The sequence below is a fragment of the Cervus canadensis genome, chromosome 3 (assembly GCF_019320065.1).
Source record: "Cervus canadensis isolate Bull #8, Minnesota chromosome 3, ASM1932006v1, whole genome shotgun sequence".
Lineage (NCBI taxonomy): Eukaryota > Metazoa > Chordata > Mammalia > Artiodactyla > Cervidae > Cervus > Cervus canadensis.
Window position 1 is genome coordinate 41,509,484 of NC_057388.1, and position 21,628 is coordinate 41,531,111.

The 21,628-nt window shown below is 37.6% G+C and overlaps 1 protein-coding gene across 1 annotated transcript in view; it reads right to left on the minus strand.

Annotated features, from left to right (window-relative positions):
• FBXL13 (F-box and leucine rich repeat protein 13) overlaps positions 1 to 21,628 on the minus strand; it is a 203,791-nt gene that overhangs the window by 51,489 nt on the left and 130,674 nt on the right. The window contains exons 13-17 of the mRNA XM_043462331.1: positions 16,440 to 16,538; positions 15,779 to 15,896; positions 15,521 to 15,683; positions 8,627 to 8,746; positions 7,755 to 7,881 (exon numbers count right to left, since the gene is read on the minus strand). Of these exons, the coding sequence (XP_043318266.1) occupies positions 7,755 to 7,881; positions 8,627 to 8,746; positions 15,521 to 15,683; positions 15,779 to 15,896; positions 16,440 to 16,538 (627 nt within the window). The remainder of the gene's footprint in view (positions 1 to 7,754; positions 7,882 to 8,626; positions 8,747 to 15,520; positions 15,684 to 15,778; positions 15,897 to 16,439; positions 16,539 to 21,628) is intronic.

A 21,628-nucleotide genomic window follows, 5' to 3' on the forward strand; every position in this document is an offset into this window, starting at 1 on the left:
TGTGGGAGAAGGTGAGGGTGGGATGTTTCAAAAGAACAGCATGTATACTATCTATGGTGAAACAGATCACCAGCCCAGGTGGGATGCATGAGACAAGTGCTCGGGCCTGGTACACTGGGAAGACCCAGAGGAATCGGGTGGAGAGGGAGGTGGGAGGGGGGATCGGGATGGGGAATAAGTGTAAATCTATGGCTGATTCATATCAATGTATGACAAAACCCACTGAAATGTTGTGAAGTAATTAGCCTCCAACTAATAAAAAAATTTAAAAAAAAATATTCAATTAGGGTTACTTACTTAATTTATTTTTTTACAGTTCTATTTGAAAATAATTTGGGTGCTACCAGCAATTCAAGAGCCTTTATTGCTGTGAGGCCTTCTAAAAGTCTAATATCCCTTTAGGAGACTATGCTGTAATGTGGCAGAGATGAGATATGGTATACTAGGAACTAAAGAATGCTAACTTATTTAGAAAGACATGTAGAAAAGTTAATCTCACCATGTGATTTATGTTTTCTTTAAAAAAAGAATGCATCAATAAAATAAAACCTATTGATATTGCCTTGAAATGAACTATGTTGAGAGCGTGATTATCTGGTCATTATGGATAGCATGACTAATGTTTATTATAAATAAAATTACATCCAAAATATCTTAAAAGACGCTATTAGCTTATGTTAGGAAGTTGCAGCTATTGTCAGAAACATCCGTGATTTCTTGCTCAGCATCTACCCACCCAGGCACAAGTATGGAAGGAGGAGCATTCAAAGCTAAAAGTACAGTATGTGTAAATATCCCAAGGTAGGAAACAATTTGGCTTGTTTCAGGAGCTAAAAAGTGGCAGTGGGGCTGGAAGAAAGGGAATTAGAGGAGCAGAGACATGAATGATAATGGAGGAGTCAGCAGTGAACTGTTTAATTAATGGTAAATGTCTTTAAAACTTTGGTCTTTCTCTGATTTTATTTCTGTTTTATTAGACATTGCTGCATTATCCTCTCAACATTCCACACATGACTGCACTCTTCTGGTTATCTTAAAAACCTTTTTCATCTTCTATCTTTAGTATACTCCGTGCATTCATCTTCTTCCCACTCTTTAATACTGGTTTTCTTGTGTTCCTCCCAGGTACACATTTCTCCTTACTCCCTACACTCTCTCAGGATCTTTGCCACATACAAACCTCCATGCTGATGACTCCTAAAAATCTGAGTCTTCCTTCTGGATCTCTCCCCCAAGTCTTTGGCCTGAATATCCTACATACTCTAACTCATTCTAATAAAACCAAAACCACCTTTCCCTCAAAACCTATTACTTTTCCTGCATTACCTAACTTTCTTTGAGGTAGGACCTCCATCTACCCAAAATCAGATTTGGAATCATTCTTATCCTCTCGACCTCTAGGCCCTTATCTTCCCCATCTAGTCAGTCACCAAATTCTTTCAGTTTTACCTCCTAAGTAGTCTTGACAGTGTTCTTTCCACACTACTACTCTGACCTAGTTAAAAAATTCATCTCTTTAACTCTGAAATAACTCCCACTGCTTTCCCCTCCAATCTGTCCCCCAGAGAATTTGTTGTTGTTCAGTTGCTAAGTTGTATCCGACTCATTGTGACCTCATGGACTGCAGTATGCCAGGCTTCCCTGTCCTTCACTCTCTCCCAGAGTTTGCTTAAACTCATGTCCATTGTATCAGTAATGCCATCCAACCATCCCATCCTCTGTTATCCCTTCTCCTCCTGCCCTCAGTCTTTCCCAGCATCAGGGTCTTTTCCAAAGAGTTGGCTCTTTGCATCAGGTGGCCAAAGTATTAGAGCTTTTCAGGTTTAGCATCAGTCCTTCCGATGAATATTCAGGGTTGATTTCCTTTCATATTTATTGGTTTGATCTCCTTGCAGTCCAAGGGACTGTCAAGAGTCTTCTCCAGCACCACAGTTCGAAAGCATTCATTCTTCAGCATTAATTCTTCTCTGTGGTACAACTCTGACATCCATACATGACTACTGGAAAAACTATACAACTTTGACTATATGGACCTTTGTCAACAAAGTGATGTCTCTGCTTTTTAATATGCTGTCTATGTTTGTCATAGTTTTTTTTCCAAGGAGCAAGCGTCTTTTAATTTCATGGCTGCAGTCACCATCTGCAATGGTTTTAGAGCCCAAGCAAACAGAATAACCCAGATAATCTAAAATGGGAGACTGACCATGACTGTGATTCCCCTTCTAGGTGCTACTTCATCATCCATTGATTCAAGTCCAGACTCCTTGGCATAGTGTGACATTCCGGTGGTAACCTCGCCTTTTCACAGTATATTCTAGCAGTACTAAGCTGCATAAAGTTCCCTGAATAAGCAAGCATAGGCATGCTTTCGTGTTAGACTGGCTGAGTTAATAGATCCCTTTCTCTGCATCCTCTATCACTCCATCTGCCATACCATATTTAAATGAGTCACATTTACTCTTCCAAATTGGGCTGCAGGGAACAAATCTTACTCATATTTGGTATTGTAGGGCTCAGCGTTAGTTCCTTCAGTGAATATTTATCAAGCATCTCCTACCCTCAGGATTCTGGGAAAACAGCAGTGAACTAAATTAAGTCTCAGCCTCATGGGTGTTATGTTCTCGTGAAGGGATGCCAGGAGATGGCCTACACAATGGACACTTAGGGTGAACATTTTTCTAGTGCTCATGGTGAAAAATTTTGAAAATCAGGCAAATGAAAGAGTCTTCTTAAACCACTGTCTAAGCATATGTCTGAAACATAGCTCTGACTCATTTTTCCTTTAAACAAGTATGGGTGGTGACTAAGGCAACCTAAGCAACAGATTTAACTGCCCTAACTGGGGATCCTGTGGTCTTCAGTAAATGATAATTCTCCTAACTAGCAGAAAACCTGTTCCCATATACTGGAAATATAACCTTATATTCAAACAATCCTCTGGGGCAATAGGGAATGAATAACATCCTGCTGAATTAGACATTAAGAAAAAGCTATCGAAAATTAAAGGTTTTTAAAGATACCATAAAATATCATCACATTAGTAAGCTATTTCCTTCACTTACAAACCCTATTCTCTTTATATTGGAAGATGAAAATTAATATCCTTCTTCTTTCTGTAAAATATGTTTATTAGATAACTTCCTAAACAACTTTGATTCTTGGATGATGTAATAGATTAGTCACTATTTTTCCCAAAAGGAATGAATGAAGACAGTAAAATTATTAAAAGGAATGTATAAAGTTTGAAGTAACTGTTCTCTTCCTTGCTGTCCCCATTTAAATTAGTTCTCTCAATTAAATATATTGCTTGATTTCTAAATATCTATAGTTTTTTCTTTGCTGATTAACTTCCTCATGAGCTTCCATGATTTTCCAGACATAAAAGCCCATTACCCATGAAACCTTAAAGAGTTCGTCTACCTTCAAACTAGTAAATTTCACTGATTTCCCTGCTTATTTCTAGAGCTCTTCTACATCTCTGTAAAGCTGTCTTTCAGGTGACTCAAACTAAGCATGCCTATTTCCCCAGCCTGTAGCAATCCTCCTCCCACTGTGGAAAGGGCACAGCTCAGTAAGGGATACCACCGTTTATACAGCCACTCAAGCCAAAAACCTGGTATCATCCTTGGATTTTCTCCTTCTCTTCCTTACCTCCATATTCATTCTGTCTCTAGTTCCCATTGATTCTTTCTCCAAATGTCTCTCAAATCTGCTGTGCCAGCCTTACTACTGTCTCCCTGGTTCTAGCCCTGATACAGACCCTCATAATTTTTCACCCGGATTACTGCTTTATAATCAGTCACTGACCATTTATGCTTAGTCGCTCAGGCATGTCTGACTCTTTGTGACCCCCTGGACTATAGCCTGCCAAGCTTCCTTCTCCAGAGGATCTTCCTGGCCCAGGGATCGAACCCAGGTCTCTGGCATTACAGGTGGATTCTTTACTGCCTGAGGCACTAGAGATGCCCTAGTGCATTATTCCCATGTCTATCCAGCAGATAATGATCTTTTCAAAATTTCAGTTTAAATATTTTATGGCCTAATTAACAATACTGAATGTCCTTCTATTGCCAACAAGGCAGAGGACAAATTCCTCACTGTGGCTTCTGGGCCTCTCATGACCTGGCCCCTGCCTACCTGTCAAACATCATCTCTTACCACTCTCCTCACGATCAAGCTATATCCAAATGCGCAGATGTCCTTAATGCCACCATACTTTCAACCTCTTTATCTTTGTGCAAGCTGTTTCTGTGACTTACCACATACCCCTTCTCCTTCTCTTGTGAAAGAAGGTCTTCTCTGACTGATTCAGGTTAAGTTTCCCTTCTGTTTGTTTCCCGCACCCATCTCATTTTATAACCATTGTTCCACACCTGTCTTCCACTAGAATATAAGGGCTAGGAGGAGGGGCTGGGTCTGTTTGGTTCATTCCAGTACCCTTAGCACTGAGCACAGTGTAGTCAGAATAAATATTTGTTAACTAAATGTATAGTATGATTCAAACTGAAAACTCACTATTGAAAAGAATCGTGAGTGAGCATAATTATTAGAAAACATAATCTATTTTTTCCCAAAGGTATAAATGGTCACATTTGACCTCTGGTAATATCTGTAACATTCCAGAGCTTAAATCCTAAGTGTTAAATCTGTAGTCATATTTGCATTTCATCAGACCTACAGTCCAGGCTGGTGTTAGCTGCCCAGTTTGACATCTGGGCTGACTCATTTTAATTTGACTGTTTGAGGTTAGCTTCCAGAGCTATTGGACCTTGTGTTGTCAGTCATTTCCCTTCTAGGTCAGAATTTAACTGACTTGAAGGAAGAAAACAATAGCCTTCAGAAGACTAATTTTTCCATCTTTTAGCAGAAAACAACTAACTTTCTTCTCCACAGGTGTTCTTTCAGATTCATTTTTTGTTTTTTTTTTTTAACAAGAAAATAAAAACAGTGAATGGGACTTGAGGCTCTATCCCTAAATTTTATACTTATCCTCAGTTGATAAAAATTTTAATATATGATCTTTGAAAATAAAAACTGAGTTTTTCGCAAATGCTAAAAAGTAGGATAGAGCATCTAAACCTCCTTTCGTTAATTCAACAAATGTTCACCAGATACTTCAGGCTTGTGAGGAGTGCTGTGGTGGAATTATACTTTGATGTAATTTATAATGTGCTTTGATCCGTCTCGTTACCCTGTGATCCTTCAGACAACAGCTGGGCCTTCTGCTTGTGTGTCAGGGAAGAGTTTTTACAGAACAGCAGAGTAGAAAAACATCCTGGACTTGTAAGCTTAAAATTCTAAACCCTGAAAGACTTGGAGCATGACATTTTTAAAAACCATGTAATCAGTTGGAACATGTCTTCCACCCCCAGATTAGATAAAGAATCTATGCCAAGAGAAAAGACAGGGAGCAAAGAAGAGAAGAGGGGAGAGGAGAAGAGAAGGGGAAGGGGAGGGGAAGGGAGACAGCAGCTCAGGAAGGAGGGGAGCTTAGAGGAAGTAGAGGGGAAGGGAGAGCCAGAGGGAAGCAAAAGGATAAGATGCTGGGATACAGGGCCCACTTCCAGACCTCCCTGGACTTTATCTCCTGATAGGTTGGGAATATAAGAGTACATGAGAATTCATCCTATCTTTCCCTGGTATGCTTGTGAAAAGCAACAAGGGATCAGAGTTTCCCTATGCTCATCATTGTACCAGCTAAAATCTAATGAGGAAAATAAAAACAACTCTTGTTTAAAACTGAGGAAATATAATCGTGAAAGAAAATTGACTAATAGGTATTAGACACCTCAGGAGCCTAATGGAATAAGGACAAAATCCTGAAATTAGTAGTAGCAGGAAGCCAGTACGACGCCTATGCTGGAAGGACAATGGAAAGAGGTGGTGTTTCTGACAGCCCAAAGTCCAAGGTCATGTGGGAAACTGGAACCACAACAATCCTGACTAAAGGGAATAGATCACAAAAGAAATGCAGCTGATAATAATAATGCAGGGAAAGGTGGACAAGAACCCTGGCCCTCCCTGCTTCCGACCCCCCTGTTGTTCACAGATACCTTACAAGCACCAAACCCAGCTGGAATCAACTGACATAAGTCAGCCACTCTGTAGGAGAGTAAGAAGGGTAAGGCATGGGTCTGAGGACAAATACACACAGATGTAAAAGTGGGAAAATGTCTGCAGGGGATATCTGGGACTGTGGACCTAAGAAGGCCTCATAGAGTCCCCACACCTCAGGATGACCTGGAGGGGCCCAGAACAAGGCACATACGACAAAGGAGCCCCAAAACTTGAGGGGACCTTGGAGCTGGGACAGGGAATATGCATCTGGGATTTCCCTGGAAGGAAACCAAAGACCAGATGGGCCATCAGACTCTTCAGGGGATTCCACCTTGGACAAAAGACAGCATTGAGAAGACCAGGCTTGATTTCACCATAATGAGTTGACTACATGTAACTATCCTGACCTCCCCATGTCATTCTATATTTAGACAACACTCCAATACTCCTTAGTTGGTAAAGAAGCTGCCTGCAATGCCAGAGACCCAGGTTCGATTCCTGGGTTGGGAAGATCCCCTGGAGAAGGAAATGACAAATCACTCCGGTATTCTTGCCTGGAGAATCCCATGGACAGAGGAGCCTGGCAGGCTACAGTCCATAGGGTCGCAAGAGTCAGACACAACTTAGCAACTAAACTGCCACCACCAACAACACTCCAAGTAAGAGGAGAGGAGACCAACTAGCAGAATGGAGGCCAAATGTAAATTCACTCTTAGATAAAAAAGAGAAAGAACCGTACCAATAAACAGACACAGTTCTTTATTTAAAAGAGCCTACTGAATGTGTGGGGAAAGATGGACATATAACACAGGTATCAGTAATGTGGTGAGAAAGAGGTCATGGTAAGGATACACTGAGGCTGCAGATGTACACAGAGAAGTTGCTATGTTTGCCTGCACGGTAGGACTTCTCAGAGAAGGCCTCAGAGACAGTGGTATTTGTTGAGATTGAGGGATGACTAGGGATTTAGCAAGCGGATGGAGGGGAGATCCTAGCCTCTGTTGTCTTCTTCTGTCCCTCCTAATGCTCTGATTTCAAGAGAAGCCAGCATATTTATTACCTAACTGCAGTCCATTAAAGTCTCTCAGAAACATGAAAATCTCTGGATTTATCTTCATTTTGAATGAAGCAGTGTTGGAATGATAGGATGGGTGTGACCTGTGTTTCAACTGTAATGAGTAGCTACAGCAGCTTGCAGGAAATTAGTTTCTTAAAAATATATCCTTTTATAGATTTGAAGAGGCCATTTTTATTCCCCCCCTTTTTTTTCATTTTTTAAAAACTTTTATTGTTTATTAAGGAGGCCATTTTTAGATTTCAGTTTTGAACTAAAGACTTGGATCTAAAGGCACTAAGGTAGTCTTTTGGAATGTGTAATCCACAAAGAAAATATATTTAAGCCATCTAAAATATATCTTCACAATGAGCAAATGTCCATAGTTGAAACAAATTTCAGATCTAACAGTCTGATCTGTCAGGACTTTCCTGCAAATATTGTATTTTGCCATTTTTTTGAAATAGAAACAAAACCATTGATTTGCAAATAACCTCAACCATCACTATTTCAGAAAAAATTTTCCCAAACTTACCCTTTATAATCAAATAATTTAAGAAACAAATAATTGTTGTTCTCTCCATTGTTTACAAAATGGAAAATGATTGTGTTACAGAAAACAATAGAAGTCCTTTTCTTTTACCTCATTAGAGATGTCTGTTCCAGAGAGATCAACTGATACCAAAGAAAAGATGTTTGCAATAAATTCAACTCCTAGGTCAGTCAGATGTTCACAATTTCGTAAACTCAAGTAGGTTAGATTATAGCACCTGAAAGAAAGTAGCATGAAAAAGTACTTTAAACTTTTCATCACCCTGTCAAATAGCAATTTCTTTGCATAAAAACTATCTGGGGAAAGCAAATGCTATTGAAACAAGGATTTTATTTTTCTCATCATAATGTTAATATTAATAGTAAGCTTAAAAGTGGAAATAATTGACATTACACAGCTGAGTGAAATATTTTTTCTGTGATTTCATTTCATCTTGCAATTTCTGATAAGAAAAAAATATCACATGCATGCAAAAAAACTCATATAAATACCAAGATGAATAACCACTAAAAGGACAAAGTTAAATCTCTCACTTTTCCGTACACATTTACTACAAGAACTGGACTTCACCTGTGGTGAACAGCAGACCTTTGACAAGTAAAGAGGTTCAAGAATAAATTCACCCACTAGAATATCCCTTGGGATACACTGGAGTAATTAAAGGTTTACACAGAGACAATGTTCTTGAAAAGGACAGATAAGTCACCCAGGTATAGCTATTTATAACTTCTTGAGTGATTCCATCTCAAACTTTCTCCAAGGTGAAATTAGTAATAAACAGAGATAGGAAAATATTAATTCACTCTATGACTCCAATATCTTACTTGGTTTAACTGAATATTAGACCAGCTTCTAGGCATCCCTGATGTTTTCCAAATGGCTTCAAAAGTCTATCTCTGATCTCTCATATCAACAGATACACAACTACTAATATTATATATAATATTATTGTTTTATTGTACCGTTCTGATAGTTTTGCAATGGAGGCATCACCCAGGTGGGTACAGTTACTTAAGTTTAATTCTCTTATCTTTGTGCTTGCAGGACCGTCAAGAAATTGCTTTAGTCCCATATCGCCAATTCTGTAGGAAAGAATAAGGAAAGTTCTACATGTGATGTTATGTGTAAATATGTACAGTACTATTAAAATAAGAGCTACTACACCCAGTACATTCCAAAATAGCAAGGTAATATCTATATCTGGTATTTTGTCCACATTTGTAAACCAAATTTGGTTATTTGGCTTTTACTTTAATAGAAAATATATAAATGATAGTAATGGAAGTATTAATAAAAATGCTATTCCTGTTCATTTGTTCATTTAATTAGGTGGCATGACTATTAATAAAACAGATGGCCTGCAAGGTATCTTCCCTGAAGTTAAAATCTGATCATGTTAAATAGTGCCTGTTGCAATCTCCTGCAAAAGAAAAAGACCAAAACTTAGGATAGGGAGAACCAATACTTACAATCAAACTACTATCAAAATCTTAGAGGAATTTCCACTATGTACAGGTCAGTTTAGCTGGACTAGAAAAAACCCAGTAAGTTACATATAGATCCTTTCTGAAGCAGACAAAACCTGATGCTGTAAGAAGACCTTGACCTCAGCCTTCCCACACTGTCGTTAATCAGAGAAACCTGTGTCAGTGCCACCCCTCCCATAAGTCCTGATTTATAAATGATTCTCTAAATTATAGTCAACAAAAACCACACTTTTAATAAAATGACAAGAAGAAGAAAATTCTGAAGTAGTATTAGGCAAATTAAATAAAATTAACACAGGGAAGGCAATTCAGTTAAAATACTATGCTAGTAAAAATATTAAACAAGACTAACAGGGTAGTTTTATATTGATTAGGATTAACCTCCAAAGAAGAGAATATGGATGGGTGTGGAATTTGGAGATCATATTCTTCCCTGCCATGAAATTATGTACAGTGAAATGGTGTAATAATGTGGCGATTTAAGATATGTGTGTGTGATCTAGCAATTTATAAATATATGTGTTATGTGTTAAAAAAAATCTTACTATCCATAGAAATTAACACAACATTGTAAATCAACTATACGTCAATAAAATAAATTTTTAAAAAATCAGATTGGTCTTGGATTTCTTCCCTGCAAGAGAAATACCAAACATATAAATATAACAGTATAAAGAATATTTATAAAATATAAATTTTAAATGTATTTTCTGTTACAGAGGAAAAATCCAAGGCCAGTCTGATTTTTTTTCTGGTAATTTGATTTTTTTTAACATTTTAAATCAATTTATTTGCTTTGGAACATTTATAGGCAATTCTGGGCTTCCTGGGTAGCTCAGCTGGTAAAGAATCCTCCTGCAATGCAGGAGACCCTGGTTTGATTCCAGGATCAGGAAGATCCCCTGGAGGAGGGCTTGGCAATCCACTCCAGTATTCTTGCCTGGAGAATCCCCATGGACAGAGGAGCCTGGCGGGCTGCAGTCCATAAGGTCACAAAGAGTCGGACATGACTCAGTGACTAAGCACACACACAGAGGCAAAGTCATGTTTATGGTCATTGTAAATCAAATCTTACTTTAAGTTTTGTTTGCCTTTGAATATGGATTACAAATTTTTGAATATTAAGTATATTCATAAGCCTAATTGTAAAAAACTAAGTCATCCTACAATCTTTTAAAAAATTACCTTTTAACCAAATAATTCTTAAAAATACTACTATGAGGACAAAAATCCAAGTCATAACTTTTTATGCAACATATAGTGTTAGTCGCTTAGTCATGTCTGACTTTTTGCAAAACCATGGACTGAAGCCTGCCAGGCTCCTCTGTCCATGGAATTCTCCAGGCAAGAATACTGGAGTGAGTAGCCATTCCCTTCTTCAGGGGATCTTCTGGACCCATGGATCGAACCCAGGTCTCCTGCATTACAGGCAGATTCTTAACCATTTAAACTAGCAGGGAAGCCCCTTTATGCAGACATAATATAGCATAAATACAAATTGAAGGAAAAATAATTAGGAATTCAAAAAGAACATAACTAAAGTACAGTTTTGTATTAGACTTGGCTTTTGACAAACAAAAATGGGACATAAAAATTAATATAATTAATGTAATTTAAGTTTCATGGACTATTAAAGTATATTCAACATGATAAACAACTTAACCATCAACCTTCCCATCAGCCTTACCCCTAGATAAAGACTCCAAAAGACAGAGGTCACATGTTTGTACCATGATGTTATAAAACTAAAAATTAGTAACAAAATTATAATTAGATATAAACTACTTAGATATCTGAATATATTTTTAATAAATAATTCTTGGACAAAGAAAGAGAAACTCAAGTAAGCATTATAAAACTATATATCTTTCCAAAATTTATGTATTTAACATAATTTCAATTAATATCTCAATAGGATTTTTTTCTGAAATGTGACAAAATTATTCCAACATTCATTTGGAACAATAAACTGGCAAAAATATCTAATAACTTAAAAGAAGACAACTCATGAAGAGAGTTTCAGCCTGTTAGATATTAGAATATATTTTGCTGTTGTTCAGTCACCCAGTCCTGTCTGACGCTTTGCAATGCCATGGACTGCAGCATGCCAGGCTTCCCCATCCCTCACCTTCTCTCAGAGTTTGCCCAAGTTCATGTTCATTGCATCGGTGATGCCATCCAGCCATCTCATCCTCTGATGCCCGCTTCTCTTTCTGCCCTCAATCTTTCCCAGCATCAGGGACTTTTCCAATGAGTCATCTGTTCACATCAGATGGCCACAGTACTGGAGCTTCAGCTTCGGCATCAGTCCTTCCAGTGAATATTTAGGGTTGATCTCCCTTAAGATTGACTGGTTTGCTCTCCTTGCTGTTCAAGGGACTTTCAGGAGTCTTCCCAGCACCACAATTCAAAGGCATCAATTCTTTGGTGTTCTGCCTTCTTTACGGTCCAGCCCTCCCAACCATATGTGACCACTGGGAAGACCATAGCCTTGACTATATGGACCTTTGTCAGCATAGTAATGTCTCTGCTTTTCAACAACTGTCTAGGTTTGCATCACTTTCCTGGCAAGAAGCAATTGTCTTCTGATTTCATGGACTTCCCTGGTGGCTCAGATGGTAAAGAATTTATTAAGCTATAATAATAATGATAATAGATATACTTATTGAGTGTTTATTAAGTGCCAGACACTATTCTAAACATATTATATGAATTGATTTATTTTATCCTCACAACAATCCTGAGTATATACTCTTTATTTTCCCCATTTTTATAGATAAAATACTTTGCAAGATTAGAGAAGAGAGATGAATGATTGAAACAGAAAAAATAGCCTGAAAACACACATTTATACACACACACACACACACACTGACGTGTATCTGTGTTTATATATATGTATATATAAATTTATATGATAATCCAGGAAGCATAAATATCAATAGAAAGGATTTTTTCACATAATGGTCAAGTTGATGGGTTAATGTAGTTAGTCCTAAACCTGGCTGTGCATCAAAAGTACCCATGTTGCTTTTTTAAAAAAATATGTTAGTTGGTGTTCTGTCCCTAGATATTCAGACTCAGTAGCTCTGGGATAGAGCTTGGGCATGTGTAGTTTTATTCAGCTCTTCAGGTGATTCTGATGCTCTGGAATTTTCATTTTAAATCATAAGTATTTTTAAAATGTAGCTTTCTGTTACTGATTCCTAATTTAATTGCACTGTAGTAAGAGAATAGTTTGTTGATACCAGTAATATAAAAGTTGTGAGGACTTGCTTTAAAACTTTATACATAGTCCATTTTTTGAAGGATTCATATGTGGTTGAGAAAAATATATGCTTTGATTCTCAACTTTCCCATTTTAAGTGTATCTTCTATAGATGAATTTTTAAAAATCTAATCTAAAACTCTAATATTAAGCCTCCCCTATCTTTTTTCAGTCAGTTCAGTTCAGTTGCTCAGTTGTGTCTGACTCTCTGCGACCCCATGAACCTCAGCATGCCAGGCCTCCCTGTCCATCACCAACTCCCGGAGTCCACCCAACCCCATGTCCATTGAGTCGGTGATGCTATCCAACTATCTCATCCTCTGTCGTCCCGTTCTCCTCCTTCCCTCAATCTTTCCCAGCATCAGGGTCTTTTCCAATGAGTCAGCTCTTCGCATCAGGTGGTCAAAGTATTGGAGTTTCAGCTTCAACATCTTTTGTTATACTCTATTACATTTTTCTTTTTATTTTTTCACTCTGCTATCATATCTTCAGTTATCTTCCAACTTCATATTTCTCTGTTCACTGAGTTCTAATCTGCTGGTTAGCAATCCATTTTATTTCAATAATTATATCATATTTTTTTATTTCTAAAAGTTAGTTTTTCAAGTTGTTATTCAGTCATTAGGTCATGTCTGACTCTGCAACCTGATGGACTGCAGCACAGCAACCTTCCCTGTCCTTCACTATTTCCTGGAGTTTGTTCAAACTCTTATCCATTGAATCAATGATGCCATCCAACCATCTCATCCTCTGTCATCACCTTCTCCTCCTGCCTTCAATCTTTCCCAGCATCAGGGTCTTTTCCAAAGAGTTGGCTCTTTGTATCAAGTAGCCGAAGTATTAGAGCTTCAACATTAGTCCTTCCAGTAAATATTCAGGGTTTATTTCCTTTAGGACTGACTGGTTTGATCTCCTTGCTGTCCAAGGAACTCTTGAGAGTCTTCTATAGGACCACAGTTCGAGAGCATCAATTCTTCGGCGCTCAGCCTTCTTTATGGTCAAACTCACATCCATACCTGACTACTGGAAAAACCATAGCTTTGATTATATGGACCTTTGTAGGCAAAGTGATGTCTCTGCTTTTCAATATGTTCTGTAGGTTTGTCATAGCTTTTCTTCCAAGGAGCAAATGTCTTTTACTTCCATGGCTAGTCTAGTTATTTTGTTGCCTGCTCATATTTCTGGTTCCATTATCTATTTATTCAAACATTTTATACATAGTTGCTTAATATTCTATGACTGATTCTTCTAATATCTGAATTTCTCAGCTCAAATTTATTTTGCATATCTTTGTACACTTGATGACTCATATCTTGATACATTTGGTGGTCTTTTTTTTTTTTCATTTGATGGTCTTTAATTGTGAGCATCTATTTATTTGATTTTAACCTATGGGAATCCTGGATGCTTAAAGAGAAGATGCTTTCCTTCAAAAAAGCTTGGAGATAACTTATTCCAGGGGCTTGGGTACTATCTACTTGAGACTATTTTGTCCCTTTTGAAGGGTCCAAACGCTGCAGAAGTCTCATCCTGCTTCCCTATCTTGAGTCTCACTGAAATTGATTCTATCAATGCCAATGTTGAAATGAACATTTATGCTAATAGCAGCCCCACCTTTTATGTTTGCTTGCTCTTCACTCTTCATCTCAGAGAGTCTGCTCATTGAGAGGATGGTGATGAATCATGAACTGGATATTTCTGTTACTCTTTGTAGGCTCAGCAATGTATTGGAAGTATGTTTCATCAAGAATCTAAATTGTTTGTATTAATAGTGAGGAGTCCTTTGAAGTGTTTTGCCAACTATACTGCTAGAAGCATAAAAACCTCCATTTATTTTTAAAATTAATTAACCTACAGAAGCCTGAGTGAAATATATGAGTGCAATTCAATTTTATTTATTTTAATACAAATAGGATTAACTGTTATGTTCTTAGTTGCTCAGTCATGTCTGACTGAGTGACTGAGCGTGGACTTCAGCCCACCAACCTCCTCTGTCCATGGGGATTCTCTAGGCAATAATACTGGTATGGGTTGCCATGCCCTCCACCAGGGGACCTTCTCAACCCAAGGATAGAACCCAGGTCTCCCATACTGCAGGTGTGTTCTTTACCAGCTGAGCCACCAGGGAAGTCCATTAGCTGTTGTATAATAGCTTCCATATTGTGCTTCCATTATGATTACAGCTTGTTCATGAGCTTGCAACTACAAGATATCAGCTGGGGCTTTAGTCATCTGCAGAATTTACTGAGTGTGGAGGATCTGCTTCTAAATTTACCTACATGTCTCTTGGTAGGAGGCCTCAGTTCCTTATTGGCTGTTAACTAGAAGCTTTATTTCCTAATCCAGGTTTTTCCCATTTCAAATCCTGTCTTTGCCTTCCCTCCCAACCCTTGGTGCCTCCCCGTTTTAATAATAGGGACCATGGGTTAAGATTTTGTTTAGCGTAGCTTATTACTCTGACTTGTCTTATGTTATCCAAACTATTAACCAGTTTCTTTGTAGATCACATGCTATTTTGTTATCTTCTGGCCCCATGATATTTTAAGAAATTTACATAGGAAAGAGACTGAGATATCAATTGGGGAAGAAATTTTAGCAAGAATTTGATCCTTGCCCACCTGAGAATGCCAAGTTAGAAGCCTATTTGTAACTCAGGTGAAAAAAAAGGGTTTCAGTAAGAACTTGCCATCTGTGAGCAGATACACACAGAGGAAAAATCTAACTAGTACCCAAGATGAAACACTTCAGTAAGATTGGTTCTTCATAGGCAAGTCAGAAAGTCCATTTGGGAAAAAGACCTATTAACTGAACTAGCTGTGAGAACCTTCACTAGGATAAGTAGCCCACAAATGTTCTGGTGACTTCATTTAATCTTACAAGAGCCTGTGATTCCACATATCCTGAGCATTCCCTGATAATCTCCCCGTGCCCACATATAACTACTCTGGGTTGGGCGCCCCTCCTTTGTTCTACCACAGAACTCTGCACTTAGCTCTTCTTAGATCCCTAACTTTCATGTTTACTATACTAACCAATGAGCATCTTGAGGAAGCCTGGAACATTCTAGATAATCAGTGTTTCTTGACTGAATGACTGTTTACCTTACACAGTTTGCCAGATTCAACACAGTGAGATGCTTCAAAGGTGAGAGTGATTTGAGGCTACCATCTGTTATTCCCTTGCAGTCTACCATGTAAATGTGCCTGATGTTTGGATAACTCTTGTCTATAAGTTTGAAGCATGCATCAGTAATCCTTTTATTTCCTGTTTAAAAAAAAGAAAAAGTTAAGGATTGTATTTGAGTCACCACAAGATTAAAAGTAAAAATTAATGCTAAACTACTTTTTAATATCTCACACCTTCAAATCGGATCTTTTTGATGTCACAAGCAGAAAGAGCTTTGAAAGTACTATCGGAAATATGTGGTGCACCAATGAAAACTACTGATGAAATACGACGGCATTTTTCAACTAAAGCCTTTAGAAGGAAAAAAAGAAAAGATTAATCAGATTATATAGAGCACATTTATCAAAGTCATGAGATTATTTTTTCTCTCTGTCTTTTCAAAAATGGACACATTAACTATTAAGTTGTCCTACTGTCAAAGAAAATGGGAACTTTTACTTTTTCCAATATACTTTACTACACTTACATTTGAGTAATGCGTAGGAATCTAAATGGTGTTACAAAAATAGGAAAACATGAGACAATGGAATACTGAAAGAAATCAGTACATGTAGAACTAGACATGTAGAACTAGACTTAAGGTTTATACTTAAGCTTACATATGATTTTGTAAGATTTGATTGCAATATCATTGAAATAAAAATATCCTAAATGTGAAATGAAGTTTCTTAGGGTATTTAAAGATTCAAATGTTCAAATGTGTGTATAAATTTCATAATTATATAAACATCAATTGCAATGAAAAGCCCATTTATATTTTTCAGTAATTCAAGCCACTAGAAAATGTGCCTACCAAATGGGACTGAGAAGAAAATGTAGTTTCCAAATACCTACTTTTACACAGTTGTCCGTCAGAGTCGGCATGTCATTGATAGTCAGATGCATTATCCCACTGCAGCTGTTTGCAATGTTCCTGAAGCCTTGGACTGAAATCTGAATTGTACAAAGTTGGTGAAAATGATGGGAGAACCCATTAGCATCACCTCTAATAAAACCCAAAGATAATAATAACCAAAGATGTGTTATGATTTTGCTACTGTGTTTTAAAATTGAAACCATAACGTGTTGCAAACATAAAAAGGAAACACATATTCTAATCTTGATTTCCTTATTTTAATTTTTATATGTATGTTTTGTGAAATGATCACCATGGTAAGCCTATTTAACTTGTTATTCTATTTTGTATTGAAGTAAAATTCATATAACATAAAATTAGTCACTTAAAGTCTCTTAACTAATCATAATTTTGTAGTCACAGCTTCTATGTAGTTTCAAAACATATTTATCACCCTAAAAAAAAATCCTTTTACTTATTAAGAAGTTGCTCCCCATACACACCTTCCCTGCTGCTGCTGCTGCTAAGTCGCTTCAGTCATGTCTGTCTCTGTGCGACCCCATAGACGGAAGCCCACCAGGCTCCCCCATCCCTGGGATTCTCCAGACAAGAACACTGGAGTGGGTTGCCATTTCCTTCTCCAGTGCATGAAAGTGAAAAGTGAAAGGGAAGTCGCTCAGTCGTGTCTGACTCTTAGCAACCCCATGGACTACAGCCTACCAGGTTCCTCCATCCATGAGATTTTCCAGGCAAGAGTACTGGAGTGGGGTGCCATTGCCTTCTCCGACACACCTTCCCTAGCCCCTGGCAATCACTAATCTGTTTTCTGTCTCTTTGGATTTACCTATTGTAAATATTTCTTACAAGTGGAATTATGCAGTATGTGGTCATTTTGAGTCTAGTTTGTTTCACTTGCCCTGATGTTTTTGAAGTTCACAATATGTTATGTGTCAGTACCTTATTCCTTTTTATGGCTGAATAATATTCTATCTTATGGATATATCACATTTTGTTTATCCACGTATCTGTTTTAGATCTTTTGGACATTTTGAATAGTGCTGCTGTAAACATACATGTACATCTATTTGTTTGAATACCAGTTTTAAATTCCTTTGGGTGTACACCTAGGAGTGAGATTGCCAGATCATATGGTAATTCTACTTTTAACTTTTTAAAGAACCATCAAAATATTTTCTACAGTGGCTGTACTATTTTACATTCTCACCAGCAATCTACAAGGGTCCTAATTTCTCCACATCTTTGCCAAAACTTATTTTTTTATTTTTTCATATTTTGCTTTTTCAAAAAATTTCCTGAGTTTGCAGTAGTACCTCATTGTAATTTTGATTTGCATCCCCCTGATGACATCTGCATTGCAGGCAGATTTTTTACCAGCTAGGCTTCCACCAGGGAAGCCCAAGAATACTGGAGTGGGTAGCTTATCCCTTTTCCAGCAGATCTTCCTGACCCAGGAATTGAACTGGGGTCTCCTACGTTGCAGGCAGATTCTTTACCAGCTGAGCTACCAGGGAAGCCCAATGACTAATGAGATTGAAATCTTTTCATGTGCTTATTAGTCGTTTGAATGTCTTCTTTAGGGATATGTCTATTCAAGTCCTTTGATTATTTTTTAATTGGTCATTTGTCATTTGTTCAGTTATAAGAGTTCCTGTATATTCTGGATTCTAGACCCTTAGATATATGACTTGGAAATATTTTGTTCATTCTTTAGGTTGTCTTTTCACTTTTTAATAATGTCCTTTGATACACAAGTTTTTTATTTTGATGAAGTACATTTTCTCAGTTTTTTCTTTTGTTGCTTATGCTTTTGATGTCATATCTAATAATCCATTGCCAAATCTAAGATCATGTAGATTTATTCTCAGTTTTTTCTTCTAAGTGTTTTCATTTTAGTTCATATTTAGGTCATTGGTCCATTTTCAGTTAATTTTTTTATATAGTATGAGGTAGGGAACCTACTTCATTTTTTTCATGGATAATCCAGTTGTCCAGCACCAGCTGTTGAAGAGAATATTCTTTCCCCAACTGCATGGTCTTGGCACCTGTGTTGGAAATCAGTTGGCCATAACAGTATAGATTTCTGGACTCTCAGTTCTACATGTCTGTCCTGTGGCAGTACCACACTGTTTTGATTACTATAGCTTTGTATGTTGACTTCTTTCAGCTATCATTATCTACATTAATAGAAGCAACAGTGGTAGAGAGTTTTCAAAAAATAGTTACTGGTCAAAAGATCAAATATATTTCCCTATGGGTTATCTTAAAATAACATTGTTATTTAGACTTCATTTCCTAACAAATGGTCTTGGATGGGCAATAAGATGATGCTCTGATTCAGTAATGGGAAAGTAAGACTCTTTCCAAAAACAAATATCAGGGGGAAGTCTTGTACCAAATCATCTTCACAATATGAGAGGGAGATAGAGGAATAGCAACTGTATATATTATGATCTCAATGTTGTTTTTAAAAATATATGTGTCACAGACAGACAAAAAACTGGAAACATTTCAAAATATTGTTTATCTTTGGATGCTGAGCTTATGATTTTTATTTTCTTTTATGTTACTTTTTTGTTTTAAAAATCTTATTTAATGAGCATATAATTCTTCTGTAATCAGAAAAAATTGAATAAAAGGAAAGAAGAAGGAAATTCAGTCCTCTTCCTCACACAGTAGGCTTGCAGTCACATACCTAAAGAAATCTAATGTATGCTGAAAGTGAGTATCTACTGAAGACTTCTGCTCCAGGACATGGTCCTTTTAACTTGTTAAAAGGCCAAGCCTCTAGGTGATATTTGGCCTAAAAGTGTCCTGTTAGATGATTTCAAAGACTTCCTGGTAAAGCTCAGGAAAACGTCTATTGAATTCCTCTTACCCCTACTCCTTAGTCATGGACTGGAAGGGAAAGTTTCTGATCATAGTATCCAAAATGTTCCATGAGAAGCTGTGGTGAGCTCTTGGAGCCCAGTAGGTCTCATAATAGCTATCATTTAAGTAACACTTATTGTTTACCAGGAACTTTTTAAGGCAGTTTTCATATTGTTGTTCAGTTACTCAAACATGTCCAACTCTGCAATTCCATGAACTTCAGCATGCCAGGCTTCCCTGTCCTTCACTGTCTCCCAGAATTTGCTCAGATTCATGCCCATTGAGTCAGCAATGCTATCCAACATCTTATCCTCTGCTGCCCTCTTCTCCTTTTATGTTCAGTCTTTCCCAGCAACAGGGTCTTTTCCAATGAATTGGCTCTTTGCATCAGGGGGCCAAAATATTAGAGCTTCAGCTCCAATATATTTTCACATAACTGGTCTGTGTCATCCTCACAACCACCCATTAGGATGTGGATCCTAATGCTACCGTGTTAGTCTGGGTTCCCCAGAAAAACAGATCCAATAGGAGATAAGAAGATAGATATATAGACAGACAGACAACTAGATGGAAAGGAAGGAAGGAAGAAAAAATATGCATACATAAATAGATAGATAGAGTTCTTATAAGGAACTGGCTGAAACAACAATAGAGGCTTCGAAGTCCCAAGATCTGCAGTTGGTAAGCTGCAGACCCAGGAGAGCTGAAGGTATTGTCTGAAGTCAGGGAAAGACTGATGTTCTAGCTTGAAGACAGTCAGGCATAGAGAGTATATTTTCCCTCTCAGCCTCTTTGTTCTATTCAGATGCTCAACAGATTAGATGAGACCCACCTACATTGAGGAAGGCAATCTGCTTTAGTCAGTCCACTGATTTAAATATTGATCTCATACAGAAACACCCTCATGGACAAGCCTAGAATAATATTTATCAAAAAAACTGAGCACCCATGGCCCATTCAAGTAGACACACTAAAATTAACATCACAGCTTCCTTGAATATTTTGGATGTTGACTTTTCCTAGACTCATGGTTAATGCTCTTTTTGCTCTTGCCTGCTTTGTCGTGGCTGATCATCTAAGCTTGCCTGGCCACATTTTTATCCAGATCAGCATCTTTGAGACCATCCACCCCATCTGGCACCACTAACTGTTTGAATCATACACAACTAATAAGAAAGCCCTAAGACCTTATTGTTGCCCCATATTTTCAAGTTAAAACACAAAGTCTCAAGTCTTAAAATGTTAATTCGAAATATTTAATTGAGGAGCTTAGGCAATCATAAAGGAAATCAGTCCTGAATATTCATTGGAAGGACTGATGCTGAAGCTCCAATATTTTGGCCACCTGATGCGAAGACCTGACTCACTGGAAAAGACCCTGTTGCTGGGAAAGATTGAAGGCAGGAGGAGAAGGGGATGACAGAAGATGCGATGGTTGGATGGCATCACTAACTCAGTGGACATGAGTTTGAGCAAGCTCCAGGAGTTGGTGATGAACAGGGAACCCTGGCGTGCTACAATCCATGGGGTCACAAAGAGTCAGACACGACTGAGCGACTGAACTGAACTGAGTGTCCTAAAGTTAAAGTTTGAAATCGGTAGGGGAAACATTCCATTTTAGAAAATATTTTAGTGAAGTATATAGTTGATTTACAATGCTGGGTCAATTTCTGCTGTACAGCAAAGTGATTCAGATATATATATATATATTTTCTGTTCTTTTCCATTATGATTTACTACAGGATATTGAATATAGTTCCTTGTGCTGGACAGTAGGACCATGTTGTTTATCCATCCTATGTATACTAGTTTGCATCTCCTAATCCCAAACTCCCAATCAAAAATTCCATTTTTAATGCTTGTGTATGAGTATTATTTAACTTGTACAGCCTGTATTTTATTATTTAGACTGTATAACTTAATTTTTATTATTTAACTTGTGTAGCTTTGTGACCAATCATGTTTTTCAGCACTGTGAAAGTTCTCACAGGGTATATGTGATTATACTATGTTGTGAAAGGTCTCATAACTGACTGCTCACACTTAAAAGACATACTACAAAATGTCTGGAGGCAGGAACAGTAAAAGAAGAGAGGCTGTTCTAAGGAGCTGAGACTTGTATAGACTGAGGTAGCCCCAGGAGATGAGGAAATGGAGACTCAGATCTCTTGATCGATTTTCTCCAGATTACAGATTGGTAGAGCAAGAACACAGATGGGCAATCCAGTACTCCTTCTGATTAACATTCTGCAACAATAACATCCAGTTCAACTGTTCCATCCCAGCTTCCAGAGCCCTT